At 38.9% G+C, this 12,421-nt stretch overlaps 1 protein-coding gene across 4 annotated transcripts in view; it reads left to right on the top strand.

Moving 5' to 3' along the window:
* The window catches only part of FBXW11 (F-box and WD repeat domain containing 11), a 100,459-nt gene extending 89,588 nt beyond the window's left edge, over positions 1-10,871 (top strand). For all 4 annotated transcript variants that reach the window (XM_075900140.2, XM_075900143.2, XM_075900142.2 and 1 more), the window contains 3 exons: positions 819-897; positions 2,721-2,909; positions 8,328-10,871. In XM_075900140.2, coding sequence (XP_075756255.1) covers positions 819-897; positions 2,721-2,882 — 241 coding nt within the window. In that variant the 3' untranslated portion in view covers positions 2,883-2,909; positions 8,328-10,871. The remainder of the gene's footprint in view (positions 1-818; positions 898-2,720; positions 2,910-8,327) is intronic.
* The last annotated feature ends 1,550 nt before the right edge of the window (positions 10,872-12,421 follow it).

Genomic DNA, 12,421 nt, shown 5'->3' with positions numbered 1-12,421 from the left:
CTTAGGAAAGGTCCTGCTTCCCAACAGGCCTGCCTGCCTTTTTACTAGACATCATCACTGCAACTGTTCGTATTTTGAGGCGATATATCGCCGAGCTCACAGCATTTTGAAATTGCAGCAGCACAGTCCAGCAGAAAGGCAGCGATAGCTCAGCGCGATAGGATAGGAGCCTTAAAGTTAGTGGTGTGGGGCTGCCAGGAGGGCACCAGGAGCCACCTGGAAACAAAAATGGCGTAACGATTGAGTGAACTCAGTGAAATTGTACAGGGATGTGCATTATCCTATTGCTTTGACCTCCTTGGTAGCTTGTTCACCACTGGTATTGGGCTGAATTGTAGTTCAAGTGAACATCTTATGTCTGTGGAAGACAAGTCAGGAACTCCTTTCAACTTGGTTATTTTCATTCTCGCCGTCAATCTGTAATCCTAAATTGATTCCCAGGAACTGTTCTCCCTGCATTTCATTGGCCTTGTGGTCTTCTCAGTTTTAAGACCTTTGGGGTCTTTTCAGTTTGAGGTTCATATGCAAAATATTCCCCAGCTGTGGAAGTGAATATTCTGTGTCATTCCTGTGCTGGGCAGGCAGCAGTAAAGGTCCCTTTGTCCTAGATGCTCTGCTCACACAAGACAATCCGTGCTCCCAACAAACACAGTCATAAAATTTTAGACCTACACTAATACTGTCTTGTTGCTAATAGGTTGGCATTGGGGAGATTCTAACATTTGCTTTCTGTTGATGCAGATGTTTTTGTAATGCAGATAATTGAAGCAACATTTCTGTTATAATAAAATAACCAATATTCTTGTTTTGTTTTATAGCAAAATTAAAGTGTGGGACTTGCAAGCTGCTCTTGACCCTCGTGCCCCAGCAAGCACATTGTGCTTGCGGACATTGGTGGTATGTAAACAGGGATACATCTGGGGCTTTAGGCAGTAATACTACTTTATATTTGGCAAAAGAAGGTTTTAATGTTAAATTTTATTGCAAATGCATTGAGTGTGTTGTGGGTAGATAAAAATTCAGCACGTTCTGCAAATGCTGCTATAACCCCAGAGCTGGGAACAGACTAAGAAGATTGGGCATGCTGCTGTGCGCGCTGATTTCTTGTTGACTCAGAGCATAGAAGAAAAATTGAGCTGATAAGCTCTTCTGGCTTGGTATCCTCCAATGGTCTAAAAATGTAATCAATACGACATTGCATCCAAATCATTCTGGGTCCTGGTGTGGTATTTTAATATATTATAAACTTTGTACCACTAACTTCAAATAAATGGACTTCTATGAAATGGAAAGAGTTTGCAATACTAGCAGCCTTCCTTTATCCTGTCTCCTAAGTGTAGAAATGGAAAGAATAGATGCAGACGGTAGGGGATCTTGAGGTGACAGGATTACCACAGGAATGCTAGTCGTTTTAAAGAAGGCCACCATATTTTAAGTGGCTACTGTAGATCATCTATTTTTGTAATAGAGGCTTTAATTCATGGCAGTAGTCTTGATTTTTTTTTTAAAAGTCCAGCAGGGAATTGGATAGCTCGTGTTATGGGTCATTGAATGTACAGAGTGTTTCTCTCCAGAGTCAAAGCTTGAACCTTGTTTGAGTCTAGTGACCAGAGATCTTTGCTGATATGGTATCTATTGGATGGCTTCGGCAAAATGGTCTTCGTTTGTCCACATTTTCCAGAAGAGCCTGCAGCACAAAAATAACTCTCTGCAGTCTTAGCTTAGAAGGAGTGTTAAATGGACACAGAGACTCCACTGACACATTATTTGTGTACGATACAATTACAGAACGTGCTCACTTCAGGCGCTAACTTATCGGTATGGTACCTTTTGGCCTGTCCTCTAACCGGTTATAAAAGGGTTCAGTGCCATCACTTAGGATGATGGATCGACAGAGGTTTGCAAGGTACTGTGTGAGTGCAAAGCCTGATGCCACATTGGTATTGCTGTTTCTGTGAAATGTTCCTACAAGGGACCACATACACATTTTTTTCCTCAAGAGTGTGTATTGAAACACTGCCTACTTGGGCTTAGAGTAAATCTCGGATGGGCTTGTGAAGTGGCAAGTTAGGAGCACTGTTTAACATACTGATTTTTGTGTGTGTGCGCACAGCAGATAAACCCTGCCAGACTTTTAAAAAAAAAAAAAAGTTTCATTCTCTTAGGCTACATCTACATTGCGGTACTATTTTGGGATACTGGAAATATCCCGACTTGGCTATTCTGCATCTTTTGAGCGTGCCCTTTATTTTGAAATATAACAGGCTCGCTATTCCGACATCCCTGTAAATCTCATTCCACGAGGGTTAAGAGATGTTTTGGAATAGCGCTTTATTTACACAGTGCCAAATTTCGAAATAAGGTATTTCAAAGTTACCTGGAAATATGCTACACATTTTGCCTAGTGCAAATTGCATAGCTTATTTCGAGGGTGTGGTTTAGATACATCCTTAGTTGGCAATCTGTCCAGGCAGCTTGTAATTCTCAGCCTTCATCTCTCTTGCTTCTCAACTTCATAGTAAAATTCATGGCCTACACAAACTTTAGTTTGAAGCCACTGTATTTGCTGCAATTTTTAAATAGCAGTAATTCTTCATAGACCTGTGTATGATCCTTGACCAAGTTGAATTTTCATCTGTAATTTTGTGTCCAAATGAGTATTAAATTAGTGAAAGATGATCCATCTCCTGGCCTACTAACTAAACTCTTACTGTTTTTAGGAGCATTCAGGACGTGTATTTAGACTCCAGTTTGATGAGTTTCAGATCATTAGTAGTTCCCACGATGACACAATTCTGATTTGGGATTTCTTAAATGTGCAACCCAATGCCCAGAATGAGACACGCTCTCCCTCCAGAACGTACACTTACATCTCCAGATAACAGTCTGCACTTTACTAGCCTCTGAAGGTAACTTTGTTACAATAAATGGTTTCTGTACTTATGTGTTCAGTCATTTGCCTGGTGCTGGTCCTTGTATTTTATATATCAGCTGTCATTTTGTGCTCCTAATGCATCTGTTAATGCTGCTCCTGTTTGATCAGAAAGCCATTGTATGCTTATTGGGCTTTGGTTCTTAAAGTGTAAAACATCAGAGTATCTCATTCATCTTCTACATCTTCACTGCAGATCCTCCTGCCGTTAAGCAGGTGGTTGTAGTAGTGACCACTATTTTTTGCAACACCCTTACAGTGAGACATGAAAGAGTTTATAGCTAATGTATAACCAGGTCATTTAAGAATATCTTCATTTGTCATATCTCACACTGCAAATGATGTTTATTAAACCAACAGTTCTTAAATGGCACCAATATAAAAGTTTTGTTCCATTTAAAAATAACCAATGCTTTGGCCTTTAATTTTAACTACTTTCCATCAGAATTTGTATTCAGTATTTTGGCATGTATGGCGTGCTTCCTACCTAGGCATTTTCTGGTGAGACTGGGAGGGCTCTTTCAGAGCCTAAAGCTTAACACCGTGTGTGAGGAACCTGGCATCCAGTTGCTAGGCCGAGGGCACTAGGAGGTGGGACCTTCTGAAGTTCTCAGAGCTGTCCTGCTGATTGCGTCTTCAAATGGGAGCAGCGTAAGGCCAATATGAAGTACTTTTCAATATCCCAGTCTCAGATTCTGTCCCAGGCTGGCTCAGAGAGGTTGGGCATGTCACTCAGCACCATTCCCTGCGGTAGTAGTGTGGAGATGCGAGTTTTTCCTTTGAGAGGGCACATCTACTGCAGAGCAGATCTGCCCTTTGTCAGAGAATATACAATGAACTGTAAGTCAAGATTGTCTTCATATTTCTACTTTCATTGGGTGCAGTGAGCCTTAATGGTCTATAGCATGTTACAATTTTTCATGTGGAAACTCATGTAATGGAGGCATGCTTGTTAATTACAGTTGCATTGAAAAAAGCATTCTCGCACGTAACCGGCTACCACTTCCTTTGAAACAAAGTAAGTGTCTTTTAGAGTTTAGTTAGATTGTGCTCCTCATCGATGTTTTTATCTTGGTTCCTGGGACCAACCAGCACTGCCCATCAGTCTCCAGTAAACTAAGATGTAATGTTCATCATAAATAAGAATTCCCTACAGTAACCACAAGTAATAAAAAAGTTCTCTAAAGAATAAAAGTACACCGTCACAGCTATCAGAAGAGACTCACATAAAGTTTGTTTCCGTTTCTCTACAATAGTTAATATATATTTAGTTGCCTAAATATATTGGATACAAACTCTTCAGTAGCTCCATTTGCTAGATCAGTAAAGTCTTTTTCTGAAGTCATTCATCTTGGCAACAGTTGCGCTTCATATTATAAATAGCAGTGAATATTGAGAGCTGGAAACAGCGGTTGCCATACCAGATCAGAGCAGAAGTCCCTACAGTCCAGTATCCTTTCTCTGCCAGTGGTCAGTACCAGATGCTTTAAAGGAAACTGACACCCCTTGATCCAGTTATGAAATATGCTTGCCCATAAGGCACGAGATTTTTCTCTCTCTAGAAAAGTGTTTTCTTATCAAATGTATCTGGATAGTCTGATCCATATAAATGAGAAGGACAAGGTGGATGTGGTAATATTGTTTGAGCTAAAATGAGTCCAATAAAAAAATTTCCTCACCCTTTAATTGCGCGCGCTCTCTCTCTCTCTCTCTCTCTCTCTCTCTCTCTCTCTCTCTCTCTCTCTCTCTCTCTCTCTATCTATCTATCTATCTATCTATCTATCTATCTATCTATCTATCTATCTATCTATCTATCTATCTATCTATCTATCTATCTATCTATCTATCTATCTATCTATCTATCTATCAATCTAACTATCTATCTATCTATCTATCTATCTATCTATCTATCTATCTATCTATCTATCTATCTATCTATCTATCTATCTATCTAACTATCTATCTATCTATATATATATATATATATATATATAAAAAAAATGTCTGTTCCTGCTTTAAGTCTTGTTAAGCTTATGGCCTTGGTATTTTGTAGTAGTGAGTTCCATGAATTATTTCATTGTAATAGCTTTTTGGTATTTTCAAGGTGGGGATAGCCTTCTGCTAGTGGAATGTCTTTTCTTTACCTCATGAAATTCCATTTTGCTTTTGTTGAGATGTAAGCCATGCTAAATTGTAGTTCTTCTGATATGCATGCCCCATGGGGGCCTACTAAACTAATAACATACCATATGACCATTCCAAAGAGAAACGGGCTGGTTTCTTCCAGCCACCTGAACCCTAGTGACTCTCTTTCTCTCCTTTGAGAGTACTACATTGGTCTAGAACTCCCTCAACACTCTGTGCCTGGAAGGACATATAGAAGGCCATGCCAGGCTGATTTTCCTTAACAACCAGGACCCCAGTAGCCTATTAGCCTACAGGATAACAACCTTCTCCTACTCTCTGTTCTAGACATGAAGTTCAAGTGGAAACAGTGCACAATGCTGAAGGCTCAGAGTTCAAATTCTGATGATGCCAGACTGTTAATTTTTCACCCTTATCCTTAAGAAAACTAAACAAACAAAAATCCCAAAGAATTTTTTTTTTAAAACCCCAAACCCTGTTAGTAAATTAGTCACTTGAGTTAAGAAATGCTAGTTTTATGGTTATCTACACAGTCTTTAATTATGCAGTCTCTCTGAATGGAAGTGCCTAATTTATCTTTCCTACACCAGTCATTAATTTGAATACATCTCTCTTCTGTTCACTTCTACTCTATATCCGTTTTCATAGTTGAAACACTGTAATAGAAAAACGTAACAGTTGGCTAAAGGAAATTATAAAAATTCATGACCAGCCTTTGAGAAATTAAGAATTGTGCTGCAAGACAGTCAATGGTTGGTATGTGTACAACTCTGTTCTTGGCTGTTTACACTGTCCTTGAAGGAAACCACCAGAGGTCTGAAAATGATTTTGTTTTCTCTGCTAAAATTCATTATTTGTGCCAGGTAGGCGTATACTTAAAAAGAATGTCGATCTGGCAAGGAGAAAGAGCAGTCTCGGAGCTCCATTAGCTTGTTCCCTCAGTGCTGCCTACCAATGGCTTCTCTGCTTCTTACACTTTTTAAAATGTCCTTTTTGTTGAGTTGTGGCAGTATTAACACAGTGCCTTCAGGGATGGAATTGCCTACTCAAAGTTGAAAGTGGTGGTACCTCTAAGGAGGCGATCTTACTCCTATTAAAATGGGCGAAGATTCACATTGTCTTTCATGGGTGTTGGATCAGGCCTAAGGCATTTCACTCTGCCCCAGACAGCACAACTCTCATGTAACAGGTTTCACGAGTTGGTATTTGGGAGCCAGCAATCACTAACCATGTGGTTTATACCCTGCCCAAACCATTTCCTTTTCTTTTATTGGCCGAAGCCTTTAGAACAAGCTGCTTGGTGGAAACCCCCATTTCCTTGTTGATAAAATAACGCTCCACCAGTTGACACATATCAATCACATCTTTTTTTTATCAACAAAAGACAGATCGTTATAATGGCTTCAAGGTTGTGCAGAAGTATGATTGAGATAGTTATATTGTATTACCTGCCAATCATGAAAGCACAATCTTATTTCTCCTGCCTGTCAGAAGTACAGGTACTTCTAAAAGTCCAGTACAGTTTATTCCGATCAACTCCTTTGTATTTTACTCCCATTTGGGCAACTGTCTACCAGTATTATTTTCGCCTTTTCTCTTGTTCCCTCGCGCTCAAATTCACTTTGGTTATATTAAGATTTGTTGGTGCCAAATGAAATGTTTTGACACTGTTAGCAACTTCCCTGCAGAATCTATACATTTGACACAGTTTGGAGCAGTTTACATGTCTGTTTTGTCCTGTTACAGAGAGAACTGAAAACATGCAAAGCTGCATGTCCTGTAGCTGCATGGTCTCAGAGTGACAGTCGCTTATGTAATTATTTCTTGGCTAGCAGGGATCCCACAATGGCACGTTCCTGATTTTTTTTTTTTTTGTAATTAGAATCCAGAAACATAAATCTGCATAAAATATCACTTAAAAGATCCAATATTTTATAGTGATATTAAATAGAACAATTGTATGTGCTCCCATACATTGTAAGTCTTTGCATTCTCAAAAACAAGCTTTGTACCCATTTTTACAAGGCTCCTAATGTACATGCCGCTTCAAAGTGGATCATTTTTGACAGCCCTGGCAGGGGGTTATAAGAAAGTTTTATTGCCTTCTGTTGAATTCCTTTTGTTTGTTGTAACATGATAAAAATTGTTACCATATGATAGTCTAATATTCTTGTATTTAAGCACTGGGGGAAAAAAGATGTTTTAACCTTTCAGCTGTGAAAGTTTCATGAATAGAACAGTTCATCAAAGTCTGCAGCATGTTTTTTGGGAATGGAAAGTGAAATTTGACCTTAAATTTAATTATTTTAAGCTTAATTACAGTAAGAATTTTCAGTTTGGAAAAGTTATTTAATGAAAAAGTGTAATCATATAACTGTGTGAAAAGGTAGCTCTTGTGGAAATATTCTAATCTGATTTGTGGGATCATTTCTCAAGATCATTAAGTCTCATTTTCGTGTGTTGCTATAACAAGTAACTGAACTTAATGGTCCTATTTAAAACAGAATAAAGGTTAGTTTACATGGTTGAATTGTTTGATTTTTAAAAAGTGGATGATTTCACAAAGCCAATTTTCCCAATGCGCAACTGTTTAGTTCTATGATTAAAAAATCAATCCATCCAGCATATTTTTTCTGAAAGTGGATAACATTTAGGTCACTTCTGTATAGTAGTGTTGTTTGCTGTGGAGAAAGAGGGTTGTTTCCTGAGGTCTGTTTGAGAAGGCTGAAATTCTGACTTTGAACAAGGCCTGTTGTGCTGACTAATCCACTTCCTCAAAGACCCAGCAAAGGCTTTTGTTTTGTATCAGTTTTTGAAGTGGCTATGTTTATAGGGCTGAATTTTCAAAAGCTTGCAAACCCCAATCTGCATACCAGTTTGGTGTAATGGATTGTCTAGGTTGCAAAATCATTGGAATTAAAATGATGCCCTACAGTGGTGGACATTGTCACCTTGTGAACCTCTAAGGGTACAGTTACCTTGCAATGAAACACCCATGGCTGGCCCTTGCTGGCTAGCTCAGGCTAAGGCACTTGGCAGTTTTAGCACCTGGGACCCTACTCGATAGCTCAGTGGTGGGTGTCTAACTGTAATGTGCTGACTGGTTTATTTAGACATCTTAACATGCACTGAGAGTGCAATAGGAGTGTTCTGTGGTGGATATCAACCAACTTCTGCCATATGTCAACAAATAATTCTACGTGGCCTGATTGTAGTGTCCAGTGTTTCAGTTTGTCTTTATCTTTTTCAGGATTCCACAATCTTGAACTACTGGATATTTGGCTACTATATGCCTGAAGATGTTGATTCACAGCTCAAGTCAGAATTGGTTAGAGGTGCTGTGTAGATGCAAAGCAGCACAATTCTGTGTCTCTTAATCTTTCCTGCTCCCCTTCAGTCCCCAATGGTCTCCTCTACGGAACTTACTACAAATTCACTGACTTCAAGTAGATGAAAATCAGAAGCCTGTCCGTCACTGCAGTGAAAAATCCAAAGCTTCACGTGTAAATTGTCCATACAAACTGAACTATGATGGCTTGTTTCCCAGAAATAAATCGGAAGTCAAGAAAGGACTTGGCCTAATTTATATTGCTTTGCACTTTTGTCTGACTTTAAAGAAAAATAGTCTCCAGTGTAAGTTGGGTGCCAAACACATACCCAGAATGTACAGAGCTTTGCTTTCAAAGTCACCATGCTCCTTTAGACTTCATGACAAATTCAGAGCCTGTTTTGTTTGATAGGGGCGTACATTGGACTATTAGAAACATTTCTGAACGGATCAGTAATATTTTTGGATTACAGTTTTCTGGTTTCTGCACAAATAATTTCTTTTAATTTAAAGATTACCTGTAAATCAGGCTAGATTATCTAAACTAGTTGTATAGCACCGTCTTTTTTTTTTTTTTTTTCTTTCAACTGTGTCCTGTTATACAGCCGGTCTACTCTTCCTAATGTTTGGTATAGTAAAATCTTTTCATGTGTGCTTGCCTCATAATTTCAAATACTGTATAAGCATGTAGATATAATGTACATAACCGTTTAACCTCCAGGTGCTAGAAGTCAGGGTCTCCTGACACTACACACTAATACAAAATGTGTTAGCACTTGGAAGCAGGACATTCTAACTCTTGGCACTGAAGGGACGACTAAGAATTACCTAGATATATTTCTCTGCAAAAGGAGGTTTTCAGTATTCATTAGGATTTTTTTTAATGGGAGCTACATATTTTAAAATGTAATTTCTAAACTTTTAAAAAAATTAAACAAGTTTAATTTATGTTCTGTATCTTATATTTTGTGCCGCAGTATTTACAACACTTATTTTTTTAAACTGGTAGGTTGCCACACATACCTACAGGTCTCCTTTCACAGCATTATTTTGGCTGCTCAGTGGGGAAAAAAATGCCATCAGCAAAAGTTACATGTATTTAAATATGTCATTTGTAACAATCGAGATGGGGTAGAGGCTCCTTCAGAGCACAACTATGATGACCAGACTTAAAATTCAATTTAAGATCACATTCCCATAGCAGTTACACGATGGCCTTTGGGTTCCATTGTCAACATTGCTCTTCGTTAGCATATCCGTATTACAGAATGTTTAGTAGTTCCTTCTTACATTGTCATGGTTCTCCTGTCTCTAATTTATACAGTCATTTTTATTTAATCCTATTTTTCTTTGTGAAAGTAAGTATCCCGATAAATGCCATCTTTATAGTGGTGTCCCCTTTCGTTGCCATGTCTGACTGCGGTTTTCAGTCATTTTCTTTAACGCTTCGTTGGAAAATGTGCTAAATCCACGAGCGTGTAAAATCTACCTACTGTTCTGTGGGGGAAGTATGTTGTCACAGAAATGTAGCCAGACATCATTTGTTGTGTATTCCGTCTTCTGTTGGCAGCACTTTTTGGTTTCAGATTTCCCCTTTTTTGTTTGAGAGGAGTTAAAGAACATTGGTAACACTTTAGATGACGGGTGAGTTGATACTCAACATACAGTGCAACAGCTATGGTTAGATATCATCGACCTGTAAGGCAAATTCAGAATAAAGTGCACATCAAATGTTACGGAAATGTTAGAAAAGTGCAACATATGGTTAGTCCTCCAAACCACCCTTTGCATTGAGAAAGGGGGTTGGGATCAATGTTTAAATTAGGAAATTCCCTCTAACTTGCTACTACAAAGATATTTATTTCTTCAAGATGATGATCAGACCTCACGAAGTACAGAAGATGACTTGTTTTGATAAGCGTCTGTAAGATCACCTTTTGGTAAGCTTTGACAGTAGTTTGTGAAAGTGGCTTACTTTACCCATTTCATCTAATAGCTTTAATATTAAACTTTTTAAAAAAACAAAAACAAAAAACATCGGTTGCAGCCCTGAAGAAAAAGCTTTTTTGTTGATGAAGAATGGAGTCCTTTTTTATGCATGTGTAAGAATAAATTCATGTTTTTCCTTGGGAGATAATGGTATTTGAACATGCGGTCTCACCTTTGATTGTGCTTTTTGTACCATAGCAGTGGACTTTGTGAGTGGCACCCAAGGAATTTGACTCCTACCTGGCTACACTCTGGACTTTGTTTTGCTAACCCTAAATGAGCAATTGTACATTACTGCTATATTAATGTTTCAAAGCACTGGGATAGTCTAATTCTAACTTGTAATTATGTTTGCCAATGACCTGTTTGGAAAGTCTGTGTATGAACAGCTGATTGAAACTGGTAAATTGTACAGATATTGTTCATGATCTAAAGCTTTGTACCGTGGAATGTGCTTAATAAAAAAATTGAACTTCATTTGTCCAATAAATTGCTAAGTAACATCATCTAACCCAGTGCCAGTATCCTGCACTAGTTAATCCAAACTTAATGCACAGTTGAAATGCTAATTCAAAGCTAATGCTCGTAATAAAATGTTCCTATACTTTATTGTATTGTGTTATAAAAGCTCTTCTAGCAGATCCGTGCTTCTAACCAGTAAGACAATGATGTGTAATAATTCTATGCTGGCTTGGGAGTTGTGTGACGCATGAAACCGAAAGCCAAATACTTTAGGAATTTGAAGCAGTCATGTGGCGGCACAACTGCATGGCTTGGAATGTGTTAGAGCATTTCTAAAATGTTTGCCATCATTCCTTTTGGTTCTTGAGACTTTTGATCTGTAGCTAGTAAACACGTTTGTTCCACGTCCAAACTGTTTCACAAGCAGTGCGGAAAGTGTGCTCAGGATCAGAGAAAGTGATTCAATATGCCTGCTTTACTAAGATTCTACTCTGCCTCATGCATTGACAGAATTATCAGCTGAGTTCTGATGGCTTACTCTGAGTCCTCGTTGGATCTGTGGTGATAGTTGGGACTAGACTATCTACAGGGGCGGCCTGTGACTATAGGTGGGCTTGGCCGTCGCCTAGGGTGCCGCCTTTAATGGGGCGCCCGATGGTGACGTCACTCCATTGATGGCCGTGCAGGCAGGGGTGCCGATCGTGCATTCCTCCTGGGGCGCCTGCTGCTGCAGCCTGCCTCAGGCCGCTCCTGATTATCTAGCACATTCCACTAACACAGTCACATCCATAGAAATATAAGAGTTTGCTGCCTGTTCACAATGGCAAGTTGTGGTGGCACAGTTGCCAAATATAATGTAGAAGCCCTGTTCAGCTGTGAATCTTGTCAATTAATGATGCAGTTATGAGTGAGAAGGTGTGGGAGATTTGAGAAACCTGGAAGAAATTCTATACAAAGTTGTGGAAAGCTGGAAATTTAACCTGTGTGGGCTGGTCAACGTGGGTGTTAGTTAATTCATCACTGACAGAACTGTCTGTACAAACTTCTTACCTATACTTGCACTCTGTACCGGGATCACTCCTCTGCGAGTGGTGGCACTTTTTGGGTTAGACTGAAAAGGAGAATCCTTATTCTTAGTGTTTATTAAAGATGTCATAAGCTCCCCCTAAGACTAATGTCCTGGCTAGATCCCAGTTTCTCTAATTACATGCCATCTCCCTAAATTTCCCCCTGTAGCTTCAGTTGGCTAACATGATTCTGTCTCTCCCATCCTGGTGACTATTGGATATTGTTCAAAATAGCTCTTGACTTCCACTCTGAATATGAATGCGTTTTAATGAGAGGGAAGCGATCCCCATGTATATAATCTTCAATATGTTTTCAGCTCATTCTAGATTACAGATGCTAAGTAAAAAGTTACAAAACACTAATTTTTCTAAATCAGTCTGAGATTAGTTTAAAAAAAAAAAAACCTAAAATTTAGGATGTTGCAGGTCTAGATGCACTCATACTAAACTTCTTCAAAAGGATGTATATCTGGTTTTTACTAGGGTGGCCTCTGGCTT

The sequence above is a fragment of the Pelodiscus sinensis genome, chromosome 16 (assembly GCF_052426305.1).
Source record: "Pelodiscus sinensis isolate ZL-2025 chromosome 16, ASM5242630v1, whole genome shotgun sequence".
In the NCBI taxonomy this organism is placed as follows: Eukaryota; Metazoa; Chordata; order Testudines; family Trionychidae; genus Pelodiscus; species Pelodiscus sinensis.
Note: the sequence above shows the minus strand (reverse complement) of the source record. Positions and strands in the feature narration are given on the sequence as shown.